The sequence below is a fragment of the Exophiala aquamarina genome, assembly GCF_000709125.1.
Source record: "Exophiala aquamarina CBS 119918 chromosome Unknown aczIA-supercont1.1, whole genome shotgun sequence".
Classification (NCBI taxonomy): domain Eukaryota; kingdom Fungi; phylum Ascomycota; class Eurotiomycetes; order Chaetothyriales; family Herpotrichiellaceae; genus Exophiala; species Exophiala aquamarina.
In genome coordinates, this window is record NW_013550587.1 from 4,680,367 (window position 1) to 4,707,182 (window position 26,816).

General features: G+C 49.5%; 7 protein-coding genes across 7 annotated transcripts; 3 read left to right on the top strand and 4 right to left on the bottom strand.

Moving 5' to 3' along the window:
* Positions 1–744: 744 nt before the first annotated feature.
* A1O9_01651 (ATPase) lies at positions 745–5,681 on the bottom strand (the record flags this gene model as incomplete). The annotated part of the gene is made up of 2 exons (XM_013410809.1): positions 745–5,509; positions 5,557–5,681. 2 exons carry the CDS (start codon positions 5,679–5,681, stop codon positions 745–747), a joined length of 4,890 nt encoding a protein of 1,629 aa, XP_013266263.1.
* A 3,959-nt stretch (positions 5,682–9,640) lies between these two features.
* On the top strand, positions 9,641–11,754 carry A1O9_01652 (uncharacterized protein; the record flags this gene model as incomplete). Its single annotated transcript, XM_013410810.1, has 3 exons — positions 9,641–10,196; positions 10,247–11,547; positions 11,608–11,754. 3 exons carry the CDS (start codon positions 9,641–9,643, stop codon positions 11,752–11,754), a joined length of 2,004 nt encoding a protein of 667 aa, XP_013266264.1.
* Positions 11,755–12,076: 322 nt separating this feature from the next.
* A1O9_01653 (uncharacterized protein) lies at positions 12,077–12,508 on the bottom strand (the record flags this gene model as incomplete). Its single annotated transcript, XM_013410811.1, has 1 exon — positions 12,077–12,508. The coding sequence occupies one exon, from the start codon at positions 12,506–12,508 to the stop codon at positions 12,077–12,079; it is 432 nt and encodes a 143-aa protein (XP_013266265.1).
* Positions 12,509–13,931: 1,423 nt separating this feature from the next.
* On the bottom strand, positions 13,932–15,655 carry A1O9_01654 (uncharacterized protein; the record flags this gene model as incomplete). The annotated part of the gene is made up of 3 exons (XM_013410812.1): positions 13,932–14,092; positions 14,159–15,415; positions 15,481–15,655. The coding sequence occupies 3 exons, from the start codon at positions 15,653–15,655 to the stop codon at positions 13,932–13,934; spliced, it is 1,593 nt and encodes a 530-aa protein (XP_013266266.1).
* Positions 15,656–16,253: 598 nt separating this feature from the next.
* A1O9_01655 (uncharacterized protein) lies at positions 16,254–17,136 on the top strand (the record flags this gene model as incomplete). Its single annotated transcript, XM_013410813.1, has 2 exons — positions 16,254–16,807; positions 16,860–17,136. The coding sequence occupies 2 exons, from the start codon at positions 16,254–16,256 to the stop codon at positions 17,134–17,136; spliced, it is 831 nt and encodes a 276-aa protein (XP_013266267.1).
* Positions 17,137–19,438: 2,302 nt separating this feature from the next.
* On the bottom strand, positions 19,439–19,945 carry A1O9_01656 (uncharacterized protein; the record flags this gene model as incomplete). The annotated part of the gene is made up of 1 exon (XM_013410814.1): positions 19,439–19,945. A coding segment is annotated over one exon (183 nt), but the record flags the coding sequence as incomplete, so codon positions are not given.
* Positions 19,946–23,813: 3,868 nt separating this feature from the next.
* On the top strand, positions 23,814–25,611 carry A1O9_01657 (uncharacterized protein; the record flags this gene model as incomplete). The annotated part of the gene is made up of 6 exons (XM_013410815.1): positions 23,814–24,220; positions 24,280–24,335; positions 24,384–24,565; positions 24,642–24,856; positions 24,994–25,372; positions 25,564–25,611. The coding sequence occupies 6 exons, from the start codon at positions 23,814–23,816 to the stop codon at positions 25,609–25,611; spliced, it is 1,287 nt and encodes a 428-aa protein (XP_013266269.1).
* Positions 25,612–26,816: the final 1,205 nt, after the last annotated feature.

Here is a 26,816-nt window from a genome sequence, read left to right on the forward strand (position 1 = left end):
CCCCCCCCCCGGCGGGACGAAGGTGTTGATGAGTCCTATGACTCCCTGACCTGCAAGCTTCGCAAATGAGCTTGCCTATCACTCTAGCACAACAAGTGAAGCAGCTGTCTCGTCAACGCCAACAAGTCTTCATGCACTTCTAGCTTGTGAATCGAAGGCTCAACCCTGGAAGGTCTGCTCTTGCAGGGTTCGGTCTGAACGGCTGGCCGGCATTGGTAATCACAGACGCGTAGCGGTCCAGCCCGAGAAGCGGTTGATACTGTGCCCCACGAGCGCGCCACACTTGCTGATTTTGACCCTCTGAGCCGGAGACTGTCCAGTGCTTAGGCATGATGAAGTTGGCTTGAGACCCGTCACAACCCGTACTATATGTTACAGACGCACCAAATCTGCTGCCCAAGGAGGCATCGCGGGGTTTTTCCGGGACATCGGCGTGCGGAACATTTTCATTCCGGCAAAATGGCGTGTACAAGTGAGTACCCTAGGTCACTGCCCACTCGTAGGTACGGAACTTGCACCCCACCCCTTCCTTGTTCCTCGCACCGGGTTCCATCGAAGTATGCTCACCACATTTGCCCAACAATTACTCCGTACCGATATCTCTTGTTGGTGCCTCGTGGAAATGAGGCTGGGATGTGAATTTACACAGTCGCAAGGCTGATCGAATGACAAGGATGGTTCCTCGTTCGCCCGGGCAGCTCGATATGACACGGTACCTGTACAAATACAGAAACATCACCTAAACTATCTCCGGGGTTTCCTCGCCCGCAAGCGAAACTTTGCAAGAAGTCCAGATACCCACTTATTCTCCTGACTACTAAAATCCTGGTGTTCAGCGCCTTCCTCCTCGACGTTGTGTTTGCCGACAATATTCAAAAATACCTGATCCAATGTAGCTCGACTGACGCTGTAATACTCAATTTGAAGCTCAGCCTTACTTTTCTCCAGTGCGGTGAATAACAGTGCAATGCCGGATCCAGGAATGCTGATCGCGTCTTCATCTTGAGATCGCAAAGTGCCCGTGGGAACAGAAAACCGGATTTGACCAGCGTATATCTTGCTCTCAACGTCTGCGTCTGGGAAAGTCGCAAGGATCCAGTCGCGGATACGTTGCATGTCCTCTGCCGAAGCATGTGGGGCGTGCTTGTGGACCAGATGCACGTAATACGCATCTCCGTGCTTTCGGCGTAGGCTTTCTGTCGTGCCCAGCGCAAGCATTCTCCCTGCCATGATGCCAGCACGTGTTGCTAACGCATCAGCTTCCTCCATTGAGTGTGTAGTAAGCACGAGCGATCGCCCTGGTATTACCGATTCCAATGTTCGCCACATCACGCGCTTGCTCGCTGCGTCCATCCCGGATGAAGGCTCATCGAGCAGGAGTACACTGGGATTACCCATCAGAGCGATACCAAGTGACAGCTTCCGCTTGTTGCCTCCAGACAGCTTGGCAGCCATGCGATCCGCATATTGTTCTAGTCCCACGGCTCGCATCACTGCGTCGACATTATGCCGCGGATCATTGACACCCCGAACTTTGGCGTAAAAGTGGAGGTGCTCTGACACAGTCATAGTATCCATAGCATCGAATTGAGGACAAACGCCAAGCCGTGATCGAGCTTGAGCTCGATGGCGAATGACAGATACGCTATCAACGAGAATATCACCCCCCCGGCGTGAAGGCTGGATGTCGCCTCGGATGAGAGATATAGTAGTCGATTTGCCCGCTCCGTTTGGTCCGAGCAAGGCAAAGACCTCGCTTCTAGGAACTCCGAATGTGACGTTGTTGACTGCAAGATTCTTACCGAATCGCTTGGAGAGATTGAGGACGCGTAGTCCGTCTTGCGAGGAACTTACACGGGCGAGCTCGTTGGAGACTTCGGCTTCAACAGTGTCTTTCTCTTCGACCTCTTCTTCTAGTTGCTTACCACGCCATCTTCGCAACAGGGGACCCGAGTCCCACCAAAGCAGTAGGCCGAACAATGCAAACGACTGTAGGATCAAGTACAAGATTGGTCCGCCGAACACAGTCATTGAACCAGGGTCGGACGCATACTCCCGACCTCTGCACGTAACCGAAAATATGTTCAGTGTGACAAAAAGAGCTCTTGTCAAATTTGCCACTGGCGATATTGATGCAATCGCAAAATGGCAGATATTGACATAGCTGTCAATTTTCTCAACCGGAGAGTATGTCAGGACACTCATATATGCGATGAAGTAAAGCAGAAACATCACGGCTTGTCCTCCAGCGGCGAAAGCAAACGCTGCCAGTTGCGATCTTGAGAAGAGCGAGATCACATACGACAATAAGGTCGACGCTAGGCCATAAAGGAAGAAGACGACGAAGAGATACTCGATATGATACCAAGCATTGCTGACAGCCCGGAAAATGATGATGGAGATGGCGCTGGTGACAAGAACAATCACAAAGTCGAACGCTGTATAAGCAAGCCAAAGCGGTGCTGAACGGACGCCATTGCTGTAATGCAAACCCCTGACATTACGCAACCGCTCGACGGTGGGGTAGAGCGCGAAGAATGAAGGATAGACAGACATTGCCAGCCCGAAGTATGTTATCAACTGAAGCGCTTTCCCAACATCTTGCGGCCAGGGAGTATCGAAGGCTTGGTACTGGTTCGAGATGGATACATTGGTCAAGAGCGTGTCCAGTGCATTCTGGATGATGACAGAGAACGCAATGTCTCCATTTCCGCGCCAAGCAAAGGTGGGCGCCGATGAATCATCTCCAAGAAAGAAACCCCCAGGGGTAACGTTGGCAAAATTAGTGCCAATGTAATCATTGAATTCATCTAGGGTGTCCACGAAATGAAGAGAATCAAGCAGTTGAGTAAGGTTCTCGGCAACACTGGCGGCTCCAGAACTACCGGCCAGAGAAGCTGCAAAAGTTTGAATTGATTCCTGTCCAAGACGGTCTCTTGGTCCAGCTACCAATTGATAATCGATTTGTGTTGAGAGTGAGATGATGTCTGATATATCAACCGTTTGTTCAGGGCTGCAGCCTGCCTTTTCAAAATTCTTGAGGAATAGTGTCACGAGACCTGCTGCAATGATGGGAATGAGTAGGGCGGCCAGGTAAGGCAGGGTGTTGCGGCGAAGTACAACCAGCCTCTTTGAGAACAGAACCACAGCTTGTCGTGGCATGCTGATTCGTCGACCGTCGAGCAGTTTTGGGACATTGGCTAATGTGGAGTCTTGAACAACAAGCACGGGAAGATTCTTCTCGCCATCGTTCGCTGCTTCACCCCCGCTACTACGACTTCCAGTCTCTTGTAGCTGGTCATTTCCCGCGGCATCCGTCCTCTCCACAGAATATGGATTTCTGACTTCTTCGGCGACTTTGAGGAAGACATCTTCAATTGTTGGGCCATTAACCTGGTATTCAGAGAGGCCAGCGGCTTCGATGCGACCAAGAAAGTCTGCGGTTTTCCCGGAATTGGTAAGCTTGTATATAGTCTGATCGCGGCGCGAGACTTGATCGACGTCGTTATAATTCGGCAATTCAACACCGCCATGAGTCTTGTAGACATGTACACGATAGCCGGATCCCAGCTTGTGCTTCAGCTCCACGGAAGTTCCGGAGGCTTTCAGAGAACCTTTGGACAAAATTGCAATATGATCTGCAAGTAGCTCGGCCTCATCAAGAAAATGAGTAGTGAGTATGATGGATCGATTGCCACGTTCAGTGAGCAGTATGTCCCAGATCTTCCTTCTAGATAGAGGATCAAGCCCAGAAGAAACCTCATCGATGCAACATACTCGCGACCCGCCAGTAAACATCATCGCGAGTTGGAGCTTGCGCTTCTGGCCTCCGGACAGCGTCTTTGACATGGCCCGCATCTTTGACTTTATGTCACACTGGCCAAGAAGATGGTGGTTCTCTTCTTTTGTCGAAGGCGTCTTGCTCTTCAGTCGATTGAAAATACGTACGTGTTCTTCGACGGTGAGGTCATCCCAAAGAACATTCTTTTGAGGACACAGTCCTAGCCCGGTATTAGCTTCGGGGTAGTTGACGGTAATATCTCCAGAAGTGATGGAATGGAGCCCTGCAACCGCATCCAATGTCGTCGATTTACCACTGCCATTTGCACCCAGTAGGACCATGATCTGTCCTTTCGCAGCTTTCAAACTCAAAGTATCAACTGCGAGAACGGTCTTGGGGCTGCGTCGGCTAAGTATGGAACGGAGTCGTGCAAGTTGCGAGGGTCGGTATTCCTTGGTAAATCCTTCGAGCGAGACTGCCGTGATAGAGTCTGAGAAGGTAGTTTTGCGACTCTTGGATGCAGTACCATAAAGTGTGCGTTCCACATAAGCACCAATAATAGGGAATACAATGATTTGAATAATAGAGAAGATCCACAGAGCGATCCCAGGCAAAGATGAAGTGTTTTCCGGCGCTTTCTTGACAAGATTCGTCGCGAGATCCTGTCTTTCCCAACGTGCCATGAATATGGTGAAGTAGACATAGTTCATAGGTGGAAAGATTAAGGAAAGAAGAGCAACAGAGGCTGTTCCACCCTTGGACGCAACTTGAGCCACGATGGCCAACAGCAGACTGATGATAACTGAGGTAATGCCACTCAGTTGTGCCTTTTTGAAGAATGCCGCCCCAAATATCGATAAGGACGACATGGCGAGACCAGACAGGATGTGGAAAATGATGACAATTGCAGCGGAGGTATTAGAGAAGACGCTCACAGAAAGAATGATGGCCATGATAATCCAACCCGGCCCATATAGCAGGTCGAACGCAAGATGGTTCGAAAGAATTCTTGCCATTTGTGGTTGCCATCTCTTGGAATTTGGCATCATGCAGTCCAGTAGTTGTGCCATCCCAATCTCTCTTTCCGTCGCAATAATGCCAGTCAGCTGATATGTCACACCGACAATCCCAATGAAGAAAGCAACTGCCAGGATATCAATGATGCCACCCATGTATCTGGTGCGAATGCGGGCTTGCCGCTGTTCTTTCGTGAGTGAGGTATAAGGGTACTCCTGAACAGCTTCAGCCAAGATCGTAGCACCATTGCTACCATTCTCCACCTGGGATATAGCACGGTCTATGGCATGCTGCAAAGGAAGTAAGTAGATCTCAACATCATTTTTCGAAGAGTCGGTCACAATTTCTCGGGCAAGACCACCATCAGCTCGAATTGAGTAATTCCAAAGACCACCATCTCCTTCAGTTGGGGATGAAAAGAAAACGGCGCCAGCTATGCAGGTTGAAGTTCCTCGAATAGAATTCCGGCATGTCGTCAAAAGATCCTCCTCTTGTGACAGTCTCTCAATGCTCCCACCAAACGAGCCAGTTTCGGCAACCACTTGGTCGATGACGGAATTGATAGCGCCACCAGAGAAGCCACTGTCCACAAACACGAGTTTATCTCTTCCACCAGATACGAGCTCGAGGGCAGAGGCAACACTTCGAATTTGAGTGGCTTCCCCAATGCCATAGACCGACGGCGGGATAAAGAGGTAGCGAGCATACGACCTGACAGGTTAGGATTGACAACACAGCTTCACGATGGAAATACTTACAAAAATCCTACGAAGATAACGGGCAGGAGGAAAGCTCGAAGAGTGGTTGAGAACCAGTGTCGAAGAAAAGTAATGAGTATGTTCTTCAGTGTTAGAGTTATCACCTGGCGCACGAAGAGAGCCATTTTAAAGGGCGCAGATAGTAGAAGAGCTCAGTAATAGAGGTCCATAAGGATATATCTTCTGCTTTTCGTACGCGGATAATGAGTGGACTGTCGTTTGAGGAATGGCTCCCACTCCACTAAAGCAAGAGACGGGTGAGGACAGAGAGTTCAGCCACTGTACATAAGGTCATGGCATCAAAGACAGCATCAGACAACATCACCCACCTACGGCGCCATTGGCGACAAGAATCGGAAACATGGATGCCTGTTCTGGGGGAGCGACAGATGAAGGCGCAGTCTATGACACCAAGAAGCAGGTCGTGGACTCGTGGAGACGGGCAGGTTAGCGACGCCAATGGCGCCTGTCTCGTCATCTGGGCGCACCTCGGCACCAAGAAAACTGGCCCCGTTGAAGATTGGCGCCAACGGTGTCGCTTAAGATGTCTACAATACGAGTAGACCCAAGACGTATCCGTATTTTGCTCGTATTTTGCCCCTCGTAAAATCTTTGCCACGTGCAGGATCGGCTCTTCTGGAGGCGGGTCACAGACTCGCGCTCACAGCTCACCTTCATCTAGCTTTTGGTCTGAAAGACATCGTGATATCAAACACGGGACGGGATTCCGAGTACTTGGCCCTCCTCGTACCTGTATGAGTCTAATGGCCAGTGGCCGCACCGTGCTCCTGCCTGTCGAGCCAAGTCGCGACCGAAACTGAAACGCGTCACCCATAAATGGCAATCGAACCGTGGAACACGTGCACCACCTCGCCGCGTGTGGGCAACCTCATCAACCTGGTTGCTTCACCCTTTCTCAATACCATCGCTACTAGACCATGTCTCACTCCTGACTCGACTGTAGCAAGTTTGCTAATACCTGACACAAAGAACGATGGGAGCCATATCTTCCCTGCACCTCTTGGTTGAGCTTCACAATCTTCAACCGGGAGCAAGTCTCTCACAACACGACACCACCAGAGCGAATCATGTCAGTATTAAACCACATGGTATGTTCTCTACCCTTGAAGCTTAGCCTTTATCGATGACCGCAGTGCAAGTAGACGTGGATACTATCCTCTCAGCATGTTCTATCTAGCGATCTTGGACAGCACCCTTATTCAATCTTTCGGGGTTCGCGTACAACTCGCAAGACAGGTGTTCCAGGCCGAATCGAGGTGTTTGCCACCACTTTCGGACGAAGGCTAACCTCCATAATCCTCACCAGCTTCGTTAGATTCCTGATGGAGGTCCCTGGAAATCTATGCCAGGCCTAGCTCAAGCTCCACCCCATAATTTCTGAGACCTGATGTATTCTTCGGATCTCTAGGAATAGATATACTTTAAGGGCGGCCCACACAACAGATGTTCCTCTTGGAATGACCATTTCGGTCTAGTCGACTGACACGACAGTCTTCTTACCTCGAGTGCCTTCCTGCAGTGCTTTCTATCAATCCTGGTATTGCCTCCAAACCACCGGGAACGACTATCGGGGGATGAGGCTTCACCTTCGCTTGGGAGTAAATTCCTCCATGACAGGTGCCCACTTTTTGACGCATGTCTCCTGTAGCGGCTCTGCTGGAAAATTAAAGCCCCCCAAGCAGAGAGACAGGTTCTCCAAGCAAGAGGTATGCCAAAGGTGTTGTTGCACGCACACGTTCTTCTGGCCTGGGAATCCAGCCATGCCTCTGGTTTAGTGTCAACGACATGCGCATCTGTTTTAAATACCATGGTGAAGAATTGATGGACCTCTGGAAAACAAACTTGCTATCAGCTAGAAAAGGCTACATGGTAGAGCATGTCAGCGACGGCTGGAGTCATTGGCTGCGCGGGAAGGTATGCATGAACAGTTGTTCAAACGGAACAAGAAGATGAGTCCAGGTCTTATATAATCGAGTAGGAGTTACTGCTTGCAAACCCTGCATGGCTATATTCTCTCAGGCTCGAGAGACGTCGGTGGTTGAGACTAAGCATATGATACTGGGGACAGATGAGGTGGTACGAAAACTACGAGGATGAGTCGACCGAGGTCCGGCACCAGCGGTAAGCTACCGTCTGAGCAATTTCTCCAGACCTCATACTCACCTACCTACAGTACTGCCCATCAGCTAGGTACGGACAGACTTAGACTTTCGAGCATTCCTTCCATTCGGAGCTGTTGAGCGCTTTGCGTCACACGAAATGGCGGGTGAACATTAGAGCTTGTACAGACACCTGACGCGACAGTGTCGGACTTGATCCGGGCTGAAATCAACCTGTGGGACCAATGATATCGCGCTGCCTGAAAACGGAACGATAGAAGTCGATCATTCATTTCAACTCTACACAAACCCCATCATCATTTGGGACATGACTACTCAAACCCCTTCTCCCATGTCCCAGGTCTCGGGCGCATTGGGTTGTCGTCGAGTGCGTGGCATGAACGGGAGTGTACCTGCCGCCGCTCATGCGCAGTGGCAGCCTTGCCTTATTTAGACCAGCATGAAATAAAAATATGTACAACACAGACAATAGTTCCAGAAGGAACTCACAGGATTGCACCGTTCATTGGATATCGCGACCAGATGGTTCTCCCAAATAGGTGCAGGAGCTCTCGAACTGTGATTAGCAGTTAATTGCACACTCCCAACCAAATGTGAAGGATTCATCGATGCTACATTCCAGGGTCCTCGGAAAACTGGGCCTTATTCGATCGTAGAGCAGTCATCCACCACAGAAAGCGAACCAATCATGTCACCTATAGCTGCAACGCGGCTTTCTCGAACGCCCTGGCGGTTACCCTGGCCGATTGAGCCTTGCAGAAACCTCTGGCCTGGGCCCACGTTTATTTGCCGGGAAAGCGGATTCGCGGGCTTCTGGCAAGGGTCTGATGCAGACTGGCGTGCTTGGTCTTTCCAAGCTCGAACTGGATCACGTAGGCAGTGCCAGGGTTATCTTCTCAGTCAACGTGGGAATGGGCGATATGGAGCAATCTATCGACTAAAATGACGTCCAACTCAGCGCGTTTGATATTGCTTGTCTCCATGGCCGCGAGATAAAGTGGTAAAGCCACATGTCTGCTGGTACTATGTAAGTATTTAGTTTCGGGACGACGATGTTGCGCCCCGAGCTTATAGCGACCTGGACCCTTCTCTCGCTCCCGGCCACGAGGTTTAACAATCCGAGCGAGAAATATCACTAGGGTTGATTGGGGCGATTGCTTGCTACATGGACGATCCTTCAGGTACACCAATCCGATCGGGTTTCGCCGACAACCATAAGTATGCATCAAATCGAGCACGCTGCAGCGTTACATATTTGAATAAAAGTAATGAAGACCGATGATAACTCCAGAGAGCTGCCGAGTTTGCCGTCATGCTTAGAGAGAATGGAAGACACAGAGAGCACTATCGGCTGGTACTTCTTTTTCTTTCGATATTGCCGGGTAGCTACATAGCTTACCCTGGTAGCGTTGAAAATTTATGCCTATTCTCCAATTATACAACAGGACAACTGCACGCCTGAGTCAGGCCGCGATAAGTTTGACCGGCTCGCGATGTGCAGGAGCTTTAGTATGCATTGGAAGTGTCTGTTGGAATCGTAAATCAATGGAATATCTCCCGCAGTTCTTCTGGAAACGTGGGTGGTACGATTGGCTATTAACATGGCTTGATCAAGCCTTCTCCGCTCTTGGCATGGCTTGGCACATTCCTGCCGGGGCTTTTTTCTGCTTCTCCTGCCACAAACGAACATAGCTTCGTGCATGAGAGCATGGGTCCACAAATGACGAACCTTGTGTACCCACGAGGGAACCCTGGGTACACACCACCAACCTCATCCATCACGATAGGTCTCAATATGCTTCTCAGAGCTTTGCCAGTTTTCCCGACACGGTAAGACCTGCGAAAAAGCTACAAAAACTCAATGTTACCCCAATTGCTACTTGCTTCTTGTACAGGTCTATCCTCGAATTACTGTGATTCTGTCGTTGCCATCTTCAGCTATCATGAGGACGAACATTGCTCTGAAGGCTGCTTTGGCCGTGGGAGCGTTTTGTGCGCACTGCGTCGCTCAGACCTTTCGTCGTCTTGATTCCTGTCCCACTCTAGGCTGTATCCTGCCACCTGATCAAGCAGATTTCCTCCCTGGCCAATTCTTCGACATCCGGGTTGAGGTCCATGCGCCTCAGAATGGCAGTGAACGTGTTCCATATGCCAATCCAGATGCCAACTTCACTTTGACCATCGAGAAAGAAGGTGGCTCAGCCAGCCCTGCAGCGTCTTTTTTCAAAGTATCCGAACCGAAACTCGAGCAATGGAACTTTACATGGTATGAAGATCTATTTGCTGAAGCCGCCAAAACCCCTTCTCTTGTCAAAGTCGCCGCAAAAGCTTACCGGAAGGTGGCCATCTATGAACCTGGCCAATATATTGCAAAATTGGAATATCAAAACGGCTCCACTACCTATGCCAACTGGACCGTGCGGGATATTGCTCCTCAGCGAAGAGCCAAGAACGTTGTCATGTTTATTGGTGACGGAATGACCACAAACATGATTACCGGTATGTTTTGAACTTCTAATGTGCTGGATGGATACTCATGATCTTCACAGCCGCTCGTCTGCTAGGACATCAAACCATCAATGGCAAATACCAGTCTAGTATGGCCCTGGATAAATTCCCAGTTTTGGGGCATCAGATGACCCACTCTCTGGATACCTTCATCACCGACAGTGCCAACTCAGCAACAGCATTGTACACTGGCCACAAGTCGACAGTCAACGCTCTCGGCGTGTACGTCGATAGTTCCAAGAACGTGTTTGACGATCCAAAGGTCGAGACCATCGCCGAGATTTTCCACCGTATCCGCGGAGGTGGCGTTGGAATTGTCTCCACTGCATTCATTGCGGATGCTACTCCAGCGGCTCTGACTGCCCATACCCGCGACCGAGGACAATACGGCGCAGTTATCGATTCCTTCCTCAACGGAATTACCAACTTTACCTGGACCAACTGGACTGGCCCTGACGTTCTCTTTGGTGGTGGCGCAGAACAGTTCTATCCCAATAGCAAATCCTTCCAGGGTAAGGACTACTATGCAGAGTTTGCCAAGAAGAACTACAGTGTTGTCCTGAACAACACTGCTATGCAAGCATCCTCCAACTCCTCCAAGACTCTTGGAATCTTCTCCGTCAGCAACATGGCCAAGTGGCTCGATCGCAATGTCTACCCAAAGAATGTCGACAAGCCAAAGACCGCCCCCGACGGCTCCAATTCCAGCGCCACTGATCAGCCAGGCCTCAAGGAGATGACCCTCAAGGCCCTTGAGATTCTCCACACTCGCCACTCTCAGGAGGGATTCTTCTTGATGTCCGAGGCTGCCAGCATCGACAAGATGATGCACGTGTTGGACTACGACCGCGCTCTTGGCGAGCTTCTCGAGCTCGATGACACAGTCAAGGCGACCCTAAGCTATCTTGAGTCCATTGGCGAACTGAACGACACCCTTGTCCTTGTGACCGCTGATCACGGACACGGATTCGATGTCATGGGTAGTGTTGACACCAAGTTTCTCAACGCACAGGGCAATGACCGTGACAAGCGTGGTGCGATTGGCACCTACGAGAAGTCCGGACTAAGCCAGTACCTGGTTGCCAACCGCTCCGCTCCCGTGGGCAGCGACCAGAACCTTGTCTACGCCCCTGGCGTCCACTTCCCCGCCAACTGGGATCCCCGCTACACACTCTTCCAAGGCCTCGGTGCCAACCCTGACCACAGGGAGAATTACCAGGTCCACAAGTCCGGCCCCAGAATCCCGGCTTTGAACATCACCGGCTTTGACAGTGAGGATTTCTTTGTTAACTACGTAGATGCCGTCACTGGTTTCCTGATTAATGGAACCCTGCCCGTGGATGTAAGTAAAACCTCATTCATCACTGACACAACCAGTATACTAATCGTTTTCTCCTTTTAGGCCGATCAAGGTGTGCACTCGCTGACCGACGTACCGGTCTTCACCCGTGGTCCCTGCCAAGAGCAATTTGGCGGTGTCTATGGAAACATTGACATCTTCTATGGCCTGGCTGATTGTCTTGGTCTAAGCCAGACCAAAGCACCCTAGAACTGTAATGCAGGCTGTGGAGGGGGGACGAATGAATGAGAGTAATGAACGTGGACCACACGACACACACACACGGAGTGCTAAGTCTAATCATATTACCTTGGCTTTTGAATTAGGATACAGCCAAAATATCAAACCCTGATACCCCTTCCTCTTACAGCCCGATCCCTCAAGTCTGCTTGACTACTTTTTTCCTGTTTCAATTTCGGTCCTCAGCCGATGTGTACCTTTCAGCAACATACTAGCAACCAGAAGTCGTAGGGGTAAGCATCCGTTCCCGTCCGTCACCATAGAAGCTTAGCCTCAACTATTCACTTATTCCTCAATCCACCTTTGGGCCCGCGCCAGGAAACCACTCAACATGAACGTCTCCCTCGGACCCATAGTACAAGACATTCTTACCACTCAAAAACGCCAAATACCCCGTCACCCCAGAATCAGCGCACTCCTGGGCAAACGCCGCATACTTGGTTTCCCCAGCCTGCACCCGCCTTATCGCCTTGACGACGCCGTCCTTAGACCACGAAGTGCGCGGAGACATCGCGGGTGAAGGGATGTTGACTTGTTCGATTTCCACTTCTTGGCTTTCACCAGAAGTTTTCGCTTTATATGTGGTGGCCGTGCCCGCGGTGTAGTCGATGTGATAGCGAGTCACTCCTAGTGTGAGGAGAGCGGAAACGGTGTTCGGAAAGGCCAAACCACTGGCGGAATGGACTTGCGCGAAGATCTTTTGGATTGCTGTGGTGGATGCCATCTCGTATGGACGGGTGTGGGCTCGTAGATTATGTGTGTCTTTCTTTGATTGTGATGTTTTGTCTCGCCTGGATCGATCCTCTCTGGCTTTTGCTGGTTTACGTTCTGAGGTGTTGAGGTAGACCTGCTTTATCGCGAAGTGAAGCCACTTATATACCTTCCATAGATTGCTCTGTCATCTTCCCTGAGCGCGAACCTTTGAAACCTGGAAAAGGCCTCACGGTTGGACGTGGTCTCGCATCGATGTTTTATAGTTTGGTGGTGGCTTGACAAGGGGGAGTAAGCCAGTAAGTAGCCTCTGATTGGCTCTATGGTCGCCACAGCCAATGAGGAGGCGCAAGCCGCCTAGTCTTGCCTGTTTTGGTCAAGGGCGTTCGCAGTCTAGTATTTGGCTTGAGAGGGTGCTTAAGAGACCACGACTCCTGAGTCTTCATGCAAAGTATGCAACTCGAACTTCTCGGAACTTGCTGGAAAGTGTTGAAAGCGTTATTTCAAAAGCAGGGAGAATATTGTGGAACAATCCAAACTAGAACTCGTCGAGACACCCCGACCACGCTTCGCCCGGTCTCGGGAGCGTAGCACCTCGTGTCCAAGAATCTGTGAAATATTGCTGAAGGCGTCTGGATTGCTCTCCGGAGTGGTGATGGAAGGATCGCTCTTGGATGGAAAGGCTCTCATTCCAAACGGAGGTTGTGGAGACAGTCGGCATGTCGGGCCAAATGGATGCTGGAGGTAGTTACGTTAGGCATGAACTATGTATGTTGTGCCTGCGTTGTATTTCTAGATACTGTACGATACTAAGTAGTTATTGGTTGAAGACTGGGACGTGCACAATATCTTCTCTAGAAGAAAGAGCGCCGAAGGCTCTTGTTTTGAAACCTGGATATTTCAGGAGCCCGGATAAAATAGGTTTGATCCTTCACTACGATGTGTTTCGAGCGTTATGCTCAGCTGTAATATCGCCATGTAGGCGGCAAGCTCCACGGCTTTTAAATTCGCATGATGATTGGTAAATGTCGTTTCAAAGCCCTTCCGGTCCAGGTGCGGCTGAAAATTATCTGGCTTGGCTGCGTGGTGAACTCGAGGCTGCCAAAGACATTCGAACACTGCAAATTGCGCCTTGGCTCTCACTAGGAAGACTTTGCAATGCGCTTGTCTTGGCCCAGTAATTTGATATAGTACTTAAATAATCAGAGAAAGATGTATCAACAGACCACTGCTATCCAATGTAGTCACATGTCGTCAGTATTTAGTTATCAATACTGAGGCAGCGGATCACTTATGTTAGTGAGTACCAACCATGCGGAGTGGCTCATATGGCTCTCCTTCTCTAAAGAATTCTGATCGTACTGAAGGCTGAAACATAACTTCATGATAGAACTCTGCTCTGAACAGGGACAGTGACCGCTCGACTGTAGAGCTTTTTATACGCCACCTGACGCCGCCGCAATCCGCTTGTTCTCCTTCAGTGAGGTTTTCCAAGCCGGCTTACCACTTGTGTACATATCATCGATTTGCTCTAATGTAAGACGACCGGTCTCCGGCACGAAAAAGTAGCAGCCAAGCCAAACAAGGGCAGATATCCCTTGAAAAAGCAAAGTCAGTATGTCAAAATTGTCCGTGGAGTGTATGGCTATGGCTCTGCACTTACCAAAAAAGAAATATCCAATGTTTAGGCCCATGTTGCCGTACTTGGCGCCGATCATGTATGGAACACTAAATGAAAGCCCAAAAGCGAAGACCTCGTAGATGACAATTGTGAATGCTTGCCCGTTGGTTCTCAGACGAATAGAATGCTGCTCGGCAGATATGGTGGCGAGGCTTGCGCTGAGGGTTAACCCATAGACAAAGTTCCAGAGACAGAGAAAAATTATAAGAACAACCTGAGCCACGCGATTTTGTTGCCCGAGTCCCGTCCCAACTGCTGCGATGATTAACATGAAGGTTCCGAGAGTGCTGTAGCCTGCTAGGAGACCAAACCGTCGCCCAAGATACTCCATCAAGAATGGTGTGCCGAGGACTCCAACGCATACGCAGGAGGCCATGATGACTGTGACAAGATATGGATTGCCTATCCCAACACCAGCTAAGAAAATGACGGAATAGGTAGTGATGAATCGGACACCGGTCAAAGCTATTCCCAGTACCACGATAACAGCAGCAAACGTGCGTCTCAGGTTGACTCCACGCACCAGCTCGAGTGCGCTTGCCGTCTTCATTGCTGCTCTTTCCGCCTCTATATGGGAAGAGGTTTGTAGAATCTGATAGTTTATTATAGGGTCATCGACAGCTTTTCCGTAGTAAATGGCGAAAGACTTGCGTGCTTCGGCCTCTCGACCCTTGGTCAGGAGCCATCGGGGCGACTCAGGGAATGCGTACGTGAGCAAACCAAACATAATAGCTAGTGGAATATGGCAAATTATCGGAGTCTGCCATGCCAGATATGTGGTATATCTCGAAGTGGCCAAGCAAACGCAACCAGCCATTGCTTGTCCGACGGCGAGTCCCCAGCCGAACAAAGATAGAAATATACCACGAGTCTCGGCCAGCAGGACTTCTGCTCCCCATAATGGGCTGGCTGCAAGCAATACCCCAAGCCCAAGACCTTGGATGCATTTGCACACCATGTAATTGAGGTAGCTGCCCGCTGTTCCGAGCATACCTCCAGCACCAACAGCAATCAGGAAACAAGCTGCTTGAATGGCTCCGCGACGTCCGCCATATTTGCCAATAGGTCCTGCAAGGGCACCACCAACGCCGATGAAGATTATGGCGACGGAGACAAGTGACTGCTGCAGCGCAGTCAAGCTATACTCATCTACTATTGTGCCGTTGGCCTTTTTGACTGGACCATATGAGCCGAAAGCTTCCTTGAAAGGCATCATCTGGAGGACAATGCCACTGTAGCCTATACGGATTTAGCATTTAGCAGCGTTCTAAACACTCACCCATCCTCATGGACGCCTCACTCACCAAGATCGAAATTGTACATCCAGCCTGACATACCTACGTAAAACCCCAAACACATCATTCTCTTCGTGGATTTGGGGCGTTCCGGAAACGCCCCGTTGTCGGAGGTGTCGTCAAAATGCTCAGCGATAGCATGCTGCGTGGCCGCCTCCTTCTTTGCCAGATCGAGACCCGACATTGTGAGCGTTTATTAGGTTTCCTGGAATGCTATACTCGTACTGATATTTGCTATCGTTCTTGCAAGAACAAGTAGAAGACCACAGTGGATGGCTCCAGGATTGATCGCGTCCTTATGTAGCTCTGCGATGTTGGTTCGGAAGAAGCACTAATGAGGTGAGGTGCGAACCCAGTGCCGACCCCTTCAATCATCTCCTCGGAAGACAAGCGTGCTATGGGGTATTTAACAAACGTAAATGCACCATCGGAGAATCTATAAAGCTGAAAAAACCCCGGGTTACAGTTCTTTCCGCTTTGTTAACACAGCATGCTAGCGTCCATTCCCCAGATGTTCGGCCTCGAGAGTACCGAGTACTGAAAACGATTTAAAGCTTCGCGGTTCCGCGATCTCGACTTGCCCAAGTGGGTTTCAGGTAGATGTCGGCTCTGAGCCGAAATTTTGTGGGTCCCTGCATGTTCGAATCGGGCTCCCAGCCGAGGCTCTGAGCCTTTTTTTCTGCGAGCATCGTTTTGACATCCAGCTCCCTTCCTACATTTCATATGCTTTAGCAGTGGCCGCGGCTAGTCTCGTACGACCCGTTCATTTAGATTCGCTGAAAATGGCTGGGCGAGTTTTCTTTGTCACTGGAACGTCGAGCGGGTTTGGCAAGAACCTCGTTGAAGAGATAATTGCCAGAGGTGATAAAGTTGTTGCGGCTACACGGAACCCAAGCAGCTTGAGCTTCGCTGCCGCTGGACCAGAAAACTTTGTCTCGGTGGCTCTTGATGTCACCGATACAGAGTCGGTCAGCAAGGCATTTGACATTGCCCTGGCCACCTTTGGACGGGTAGATGTGGTTGTCAACAATGCAGGATTCGGCCTTTGTGGTTCATTTGAGGAGCTTGACGAGGCACAAATATCGCAGCAGATGAATGTCAATTTCTTTGGATGTATCAATGTCACAAGGAAAGCCATACAGGTCATGCGCGAGCAAACCCCCCGGGGCGGCCTTATACAGCAAATTTCAAGTATGGCCGGTCAGAAAGGTATGCCTACTTTCAGTATATACTGTGCCAGCAAATGGGCTCTTGGTGGCTTCACGGAAGCTGTTTCACAGGAGATGAAGCCGGAATGGGGAATCAAGTTCACTTGCATAGAGCCTGGAGGCTTCCGGTAAGAGCCCCTTCTGATGAAACCAGTCTCCCTAACTAACAGAAGTGCTCAGAACGAACTGGGCTGGGCCATCGATGGTTTTCCCCAAGCGCAGGCTTGATGAATATAATCACCTTAATGCCAAGGAGAGGATGAGCAAGAGACATGGTACACAGGGTGGAGACCCACTCAAGGCCGGTAAAGCGATCTATGAGCTTGCTGTTATGAAGGAGCCTCCTACGAGGATTGCCCTGGGTTCAGATGCGTATGATTTGGTGATGGCAAAGCTAGATGACTACCGTCAAATTTATACTGGGTTTGAGGAATTTTCAAGAAGCACAGATATCTGATAGCCAAGGAGCCCTCCGCACTCTTTGAGCCAATTGGAATCCAATCTGCTTTGGAGAGAAGAATAAATATAACAATTAGAAATCGATTCAGAGATTTCCCATGCTTGCTAGTGATAGCTTCTAAACTGTAGGCTGTAGCTATCCAGACAGCGGATAAGGAGGGGGGTCACAGGACGACATATCTGAGATCACGAACGGTGTCAACTGTTCGTTCACCGAACCTACACATATACTAGTCTCCATGGAAATGTGCAACGAAATCAATAACCAATCCAAATGGATATGGCCCTGCAGATGGCTTTTGTAACTCCCTAACTAGGTAAATGCGTAAATAGCCTTTGGCAGCTGACGACGTCACACTGGAGATGTAGAGTTGCCTCACAGAAAGCTAAAACTTTGAGCTAATTATGTCACAAACCATGTTACATCTGGGAAGTTCAGATTCTGATATTTCCCCTAGAATCATTCAAAAATTATCTGATGTTGTTCTCCTAGCACGCTTACCTTTCGAGCGTCAACATTGACTATTGGGAGTGTAGAGTGAATGGTCGGACGAGGTAGAAGGTCCAAAGGCTGCTTGACTCGCAAGAAGTGCCATCTCAAATGCGATGGGAAATTTTACTTTACCTTTCAATGATCGGTCTGATAGATGAACCTAGATGAAGTGAGACCAATTTGTTTGCGCTGTTGACAAATCGGTCATCCATGCGAAGGCTATCGTCAACAGGCCTTCATCAACGAGAACAGTCGATTCGGTTCACCGCTTGCCAAAAACCTCCCTCAAAGAAACTGTTCGGATCATGACCTGCTGTACGGGCCTCCAAGTCTAAATCCTGTGCTTGATGACATCTGTATCAGCCACCTCAGGAACACCCTTTTTGCCGCCGACCCGTTGGATAATATCCCATCGTGGCTTGGCTGCCGTGCGCTCGAGGGCAATCTCAATCTATCCCTTCGGTGCCTTCAGTCTCTAGGAGAGCACATTTTGGCCAGGTACAAGGTGCAAATCATGTCCTCATGGAAGGGTCACAGATGTACGTGGATGCCTTGCGTCTCCTCAACGAGAGACTGGCCGATCCAGCTCAAAGGAGGGACGAGGACAGCCTGATGTCGGCATGAATACTGGCAGCTTACGAGGTGAACCGATTTCAATGACTCATATGATGCAAATGCTGATACACTGAGCAGTTGCTCGTTCTTTCGACCTCGACTGGATGGGTCGAGCACGCTTTGGGACTTGGCACAGAGATTGAGATTCAAGATCCTGCGATGTTTGTACATGGTCTGGCCCACGATCTATTTGAGAACGCGCGCATTCTCATTATCCTAGATTCCCTATCAATTTCCAAAAGAACGTTTCTTTCCCAAATGGCATGGAAGAGAGTGCCATGGAGTACTGGTCTGGGGGCCAAGAGTCATATGCATTATTTACTGGACATCTTTGTAGACCTTCCGGGGTTGAAAGAACAGTTCGAACACGAGAGTGACTATTTCATCTTGGAAGAGAGGGCTTCAAGAGCCTACTCAACTCTTCTACATTGGCACCACGAATGGGATATGATATCCGAAGGTATCATCATTCCGGTTCCGTGCAATGAATTCGCTCCTCTACAATTTCCAAATTCCAAAGCCGCATTGAAATTTTTCTCGCTAATGGCTGCAAACTGCGTCTGCATCTATGGTGCTGCGCTAATCCTAATCGTGGAGTTGCTCAGCTTAGCTATTGTGAGGCAGCTGAATTGTGGACTTCGGCAGGTCGATGTATTTCGATGCAACCAGGCTGTGGCCCTTTCAAATACGGCAGTAATCGAGATCTGTCGAAGCGTTGCCTTTCAGATATCTGGCAAATGAGTGGGCAATTTCTCGTGCTGTTTCCCTGGCGAATGACACGGAAAGCGCTGGGCGGAACGTTAAGCGCCGGAGACAATGGATCGAGCAGATACTTGCTGCGTTCGAAAAGCGAGGGCAATTTTGGAAGGTCCAAAAACAGACCACTGCTAAATGATACGGTGTGCGAGTCTACCCACGGGAACAAAGGCAGGGATGAGCCGGTATTTTTGTGTATGGAGTCCATGGCATTGTATTGTACTTTTGGTCCACCAGTCAGCCTTGAGTCTTGATTACCAAAGTCTATTGACATAAGATTTATGTGCAGATTTGAATGATTAGTTAAGCGGAGAATCCCTGCGGATACTGTAACTTCCAGAATCAGTCTGATTCAGCGGTTAGGCGAGAAAGCTTCCAACGCTCGCGTCAATGTGTAGAACGGGTCGCTCTGGTTCGTGCTCAGGTAGACGTCTCCCGGATTGAAGTCGCCCCAGGCTGTCCAGCCTTCCCAGACATCACTGTTCTCATTTAGAAAGGTCAACAAACCTGCGAACAGCTCGACACATTCCACGCTTGGGAGGACCCCAAACTCGGTGAGAATGCCGCGTGCGCTACCATTTCGCAGGGCTTCTGTGACCTGCTGGAAAGTCGGACGGAAAGCGTACCACGGATTGCACAGGCCACATACTCCTCCATCATCGTCAAAGAGCTGATGGAAATCGTAAATTAAATTATTTTGCGGATCGTGCAGCTTCCCGGGCCCAATGTACGCCAACGAGAAGTCGACCCAATCTCGAAGTCATTCGAACCCCGTGCCGGGGACCAGAATGGAACTATTCGCACCAGTCGCACGAATGGCTGTTATGACTTTTTGCACGGTAGAAGCCGACATTGTCATGTTGAGATCGTGAGGCTCGTTCATGAGCTCGAAGATTAGCCGGGGATATGACGCGTATCGTTTTGCTAGCTTTGACCATAGATCGACAAGGTCGTCATCGCTCAAGTTGTGAAAGGGGCTTTGGGGAAGACGAGGCTGGTTGGTTGATCACAGCGCAGTACTAGCCTGCATAATTTTGAATGTCAAGGATGGCAGTATTGCCATCGTCAGTTATGGTTTTGATCATGCTGTCCAGATATGCCATGTTCTTTGTGTTCAGATGGCTGGACAGGCTCGCCTGGGCGTGCTACCAGGCAACAGAGAGACGGAAGAGGTTGAAGCCCATAACCCCGCCAGCTTTGGTAGTTAGCAAGACCATCGTAGAAAGGGTATACACAGTCCATCGGTACACATTCTGTGCTGGTGAAGTTGAATGCTGAGCTTAAGATGCTTACGTCGGCGGCAAGACCGTAAAGTTGAACTCTGCACTATGTGAACTTGCGTGGAGCTGTTAGATTGGCTCACCCTCCATATGTAACTTTGGCAGCACTAGCAGCACTGCCTACAATTGAAAGGGTTGTATCTAAATAGAGGGGATATTGACATCGACTCGAAGCGTAACGAGCTCCAGGAGCTTCGCACGCTTCCCTCAAGCAATATACTAGCTAGTCGCGTTCCTCTTGGCACTTCCTTTCCGTGTCCTTTGGCACGCCTTGTCCGCAATAGTAGGCGTATTCGCGATATTCCTCGTTTCCGCCTAGTTAACCTTAGGATTCTTAAGGTAGTTAGGTTCTATAGGAGTCTAATGGTGTCTAATCCTAGAACCTCTTATCAATCTTCCTACTTAGGTCTCTAACTACAGTCTGCTACGAGCGGCTACAATTGCATAAAGTGGCCACCACTAGTACTTCATGGTTAAATTACTGATCTCGCTACCACGACTCGAGGATTACTCGCCTAGTCTGCCTTTGGATCCTGGGCTTGACTCCGCATTTTTCCGACTCAAGGAAGATCGAAAATGGGGCGCTTTGGGAAGAATGAGGAAATCGTGTTGCATTCTGCGTTTGGAAAATTCACCAACTCGTTGACAAGGTCCCCGACCCGGGTTTAGCAGTCTTTGGTTTAGCAACCCGGGCGTGGTGGCTGGTGTTCGAAACGCAACGTGAAGAGGTTATTGGGGCCGAATACGGAGGTGAAATGCCTGTGCCGATGTCGCCATAGGCTAACGCCCAGCTACTAGGTTTCGGGGGTATAAAGTCAGCGATCAACTAGGTAGATAGTTTCAAGCAACAACAAAGGCGTCCTAAATGCTTGCCGTCCCCAGCAAGCCTCAAAAGTACACACGTGGTATGACCACCAAGTATTATGACTTTTCCAGTGGATTATATACGCGCGTACACAGGGTTCCATCTGTGGGACGGTGCGTACCTATATCAAACTTCCTGGGCTAAAATCTTCTGAGGGTGCAATTGTGGGATTCTAGTCAAGGTCGCCGAGTTGACCTCGCAAACGACGTACCTAACTATGCTCCAAAGCAACCTGCAGGATCAATCTGTCGCAGCGAAAGTCTTCTCTGATACGGGATGCTGATGATGCCACGAACATAAAGATTCATAGGTTCAGAGAATAGGAAACCTTTGTTCTTTACTCCTCTTCAAGATGGAGCCCTCATCCAACCTCATCGTCTGTAGGTTGAGTTGAGAGTCACCTCGACTGTGCTCCACCCGGTCAATCGCCCGATTCTTCCCCCCAATATCCCTGCTGCTATTTCCCTTCTCATGGCTAGCTCACTCATGAATCTCTTAGTGTCTCACTCCCGATATCCTAATTAGCAGGGAGTTAATTCATGTGGTTGACGTGACAGTACATAGTGGTGAATGTCGTACCGCCTTTGATGGCTCTATGTGAGCTGTTCACCTCCCAGAACGACAAACAATGGGGCCGGGCACCAAGCTACATCAGCCTCCTGTCGGCAACATTGGGCCCAATCGATACAAGGAAAACCTAGATTTGTTTGGTTTACTGTACAATTCGATTTGGACTCCCTTCGCGATAGGCGTTGGCACAACGCGGAAATGTAATTGCGAACACTGAGACTATTCTGCGACGTTCATGGAGGGTGCTGCTGCTCCTTGGAGCATAATGGAGCATGCTCGACACCATGTCAGGAGTTAGGTGGTTCTCCCATATTTCGTACTCGATTCTGCACCACCTGCATATGCAAGCGCTGATTTTCAGCCAGAGGGCGCTTATCGAGGAGTCTCGGCGCTAACCAATGCATGCCTGTATGGCACTAATTTGCCCTGCGTACTCCAACACCGTTGCGTGTGGCCCACCTCCATGTAGATAGAGGCCGATGCAACTGCCCCTTAAGCTCGCAGCGTAGATGAATTACGTAGATACAGGTTCGTTGCGTCTGTCGAGCCGAGCTGTCGAAAGGTTTGCCAGGCGGCCGACCCATCGTTGTGGAGACAGAAAGCGTTTGGTGTGCTGCACGTCTACGAAAATGGTGCCTGGAGTCCGGATAAGCATGCTTTCCCTCCTGGCGAGCTGGTGGGATTGATTTTGAACATGTAACACTACAAAAGTGTACATAGCTGTGCAGGAACTCGCCTTTCAGTCTACTTGTTCCAACTCTTCTGTAACGCACTATTATCGTTGGTAGATCTCGACATTTTCGATTTACTATTGATAAACTTCCAGCCAAAGGATTTCAGCAGTCATGGTGAGACGACTTGTAAGTACTCCAGTTTCCCAGAAACAGTGCTTGTTGAAGACGCTAACGAAAATCGTCCAGCTCGAACGAGATTCCTCCAGTGCTTCTTCATCTACGTTCGCTACGCCTCAAGCTCGATCTTCCCAGAGTGAAAGCGATCGAAGCATACCAAGGCAGTTTACGCCCTCTTCAACTGGTAGCTCTTCGGAACTCGGTGCCGTTCTCGGAAGCTTGAACTTCGATCCAGACATGCCAATTCCTTCAATTGAGAGAGAGCATAGTGAGATATCAACTCTTCCTACTCACAATAACTTGCCTCTGCGAGCTAGGACGCCTTCTTTTTCTATTACGCCGCCCAATACCGAAGGACCTGCAACGCCGGTCCCTTCATATCCCACTAGCTATGGTGCAAGTCCGACACCCGGCTCTACAGTGCCCAGCATAACCGAACGCATTGGAAATCTGGGACTGTCTGAAGAGCCGGCAGGGTGCCGAGAAAGCTTCAGCGGATCAAATTCTACTCCAAGAGGTATACTAGGCCATATCCAACTCTCCCCAACGATTTCCGTGGATGGGGAACATTCTACTCAGAGTCTCGTCGACAATTCCATCACTAGGACCCTGGCAAACGTCAGATTGGGTACGGAACGCGCGCAGCCTGATTCTCCCACTCCGGGCACCTATCTCTACCCACGGTCACCGAGTCCAAACCTGCCCAACAGCAGTCCAAGGTCTGCATCTCGACGACGGTCGAGCTCTCACGTTGACCAGACCCCTCACAATGTTGCGAATGAAGAGCCTCCACTGGAGCGGTTCCACGAGCCAGACTTTCAGCGAGAATTTAACAATGCAAAGAACCATGTCGCTGATTTAGTCAACGTTCTTGCAAGCTCAGTGCTGCACAGTGAAGTTGAATCGCGCATACGAACACTGTATTTGCAGGCTGTTGATCTAAGTCGTTTCCAAAATCCATCTACCCGTACTGTGGGGTTGGTAGGAGACTCAGGAGTAGGTATGTAGATATGAAAGTGGTTGCTGGGTTGAATTGTCTCTTACTGCTCTCAGGGAAAAGCAGCCTCCTGAATTCACTGTTGGATTTCAATGGCTTTGCCCGATCCGTAAGTAGATAATGCTCCCTCTTTTCCATGGTCGGTCTATTGCTAATCCAAGCATCGGTGAAAGAGTAATAGCGGAGCTGCGTGTACGTGCGTTGCAACAGAGTATCATTACCACCAGAATGATAATTTCACCATTGAGATGGAATACTTCACGTTGGACCAGCTTCGGGGTCAATTCACCGAGCTGCTCCAATCATACCGGCAGTACCACCTCCGCTCTCTCCATGATGATGGCATGCTTGAAGACGAACGTCGAGATCTTGAAGACAAAGCCAAGGTCGCTCAGGATACTTTCCACGCTGCCTTCCGGAACCACCTGGCCCAAAACGAACAGTTCCTCCTTGATAATTCAGAGGCGACTGTGCTCCAGACAATGTTAACATGGGCCAGAAACTCCGGCCTACCTCTTACGGAAAGTGATAGCGCGGACCTACAAAGAGAGATCTTCAGTGACGCAAGCAGTTGCTCCGACCGCTTGACAGAGCTGACCTCTGAGCCAAATTCTCTTGATGAGTTCTCGGTCTGGCCTTTCATCCAAAAGATAAAGTTCGTGATTGTAGCGAAGAACTTCCTGTTCACCCGTTGGATCCGGCTGACTATGGCAGAGTCTACCTAAATGCATATATTCTGAGCAAGGGCCTTATTCTCGTTGATCTCCCGGGTAGGTAGACTATCTCTGCGGGATATATTCTTTTTTTAACACTCTTAGGTCTCCGTGACCTCAACTCGGCTCGGCTGAAGATCACAGAAAGATACTTGCTCAATTGCGATGAGATTTTTGCCATCTGTTACATAGGTCGAGCTACCACTGATGCTGGTGTGATGGGAGTATTCGAGCTTGCCAGGAGGGCTTCCCTGTCGCGGATTGGAATCATTTGCACAAAGTCGGATGTAGGTGCTGAAGTATCAGGATGGTTTCCAGGTATCGTAATCTTTGGAAAAGCCGTTCTACTAACCAATCACGTAGGATATTCTGGCAGAAGAGGCGCAGCGAGATTGGGATGGAGATTCTAGAAGGATCATTAGGAACTTGATCAGAGACATTGAGAACATGCAGAGATCGTTGGACACTAACGAGGCCAGAATCAGAGATCTTGACGCTGATAATGATTCTGACGTTGAGATGGATAGCGAAGAGAGGGAAGAACTCTTAGAACTTCACACAGCCTCCAGGAAACTAAAGTGAGTTTACTGACATATTTGGTAACCCTCTGACGCTCATATCTCCCCTCTTCTAGAAAACGTATCGACACGCGCAGGTTCGAGTGAGTAGTCCTAAATCCAATTCTTATGGGACCACTGACTTTGAGTTATCCCAGATTGAAGAGTTATCTTATTACTACTCGCAATCAAAAAGTCACAGATGCGCTTCAGGCGACCTATCAGAACCGGATACCAGGAGGGAACTTGCCAGTCTTCTGCGTCAGTAACTTCGAATATTGGGAGCATCGGACTACACCGAAAATGGAGGCTTTGCCCTTCCTCCGTCTCTCTGGCATTTTGGAAGTCCGCAAATATTGTCTTTCCCTTGTCGCCGAGGGTCAGCTTTGTGCTGCGATCGAATACATGACTGTTGCCATCCCAGCACTGCTGGGATCTGTCGAGCTCTGGGTCCAGTCTGGTTCTGGAAGTCTGAGCGCCGAAAGAAAACAAGCCATTCGAAACACCCTAGAAGAGATTGAAGGTGTGTTAGACACGGTAAGTTTTTGGGGGAGACGTTTGAGGATTTTGGTTGGTCTAATTCGGAGTCCTCCACAAGCTGAAGCTGCCAGCATCTTCCATCAACGCTAATGCCCGGTCAATGGGGCAGCATTTCAATGCTCAGATATCTCTTACCTTGAGTTGGGAGTCCCGTCAAGAAGATGGTCATTAGGCTAATGGTTTGGCAGGACAATGTTCGTACCATTGTAGCCAAGCCGCACAAAATGCAACTATAGAATGGCAAGGGGTAAGTGCTTTAATGCGGAAGATGGACCTTAACGTGCTCAAACTAACGGGAGCGCTGAAAGTGGCATCATAGTAAGACAATTATTTTCTGCGGCTACTCTCTCTATATGGTCTTGTGCGGACTTTAATGTTCTCTAAGGTACTTACGCCGCCTTTTGTCGAAATTATGGAGATTATTACACTCCAAAGGTAGGAAGCCGCTGTTGGAATGATGAAGCTATGCAAGCTATGGTCACGCAGCTGGCTACACCTTGGCAGATTTTTCAACAAAGTATCCAGGAATTGCAGGACAGTCTAGTAACAACGATTGACCATGGCTTCGATCGCGCCACAGCTCTATGTATGGCATAAGTCCCGTTTGTTGTTATGTCAAGGATCGATCAAGTGCTGATGGATATTCCAGCTGATCCAACCGGTGTCCCATTGGGCTCACTGCGGACTTTGACTGTCACATTGAGGCATAGACAAGCTCTTCTCCTTTCCGTTGTGAAAAAGCTGGAAGAGGATTTTCAGAGCAATATGTCGTAAGAAAGACCCTCCTCCCTTGCCAGTTGCAGACCAAAAATTCAAAATGCTAACCCACAAAATAGTATACTTCGGACGGATGCCTTTACAGGAATTCGCAGCTCGTTCATGGGCCAGCTCATGGAACCGTCATACGACAAGTGTAGACTTGAGAGTGGTTAGTTCACACCCCAAAGCGCCGCCCTTATGTAAGTTGAGATGCTTATTGAAGAGCCTACATAGGCGGTGGGAGCGACATGAGGCGCAAGAGAATCATAAGAACTGGCTTCGGCGATGCACAGCTTTTCGAAAACCACCGGAGGAAATTTGCGAGCAAATTCTCTGAACTCACTCACGACCTAGAAGCCAAGGTCCAAGAAGCGGTAGCTACGCACCTTGCCGTCGTCCAAAATGACTTGGATACCTTGAAAAACGAAAATGTGGCCCTTGAGAGCGAGAGACACCCTGAATTCCGCAGGCAACTGGATGAAGCGGTGCATAGGATTAGACAGAAGATGGAGGATTCCTACTCGATTGTTTCTCCTTTTAGAACGCTCGCTGCATGAGCGGGCCACTGAAGAGTCAATACGTTACTGTGTGCAAGAAGATTACTCTTATGGCGTGGGCGGAAGGAGTTTATGGAGAGTATTATTTCTTGAGGGAATAGCTCCAGTAAGCACAGCTTCCATAG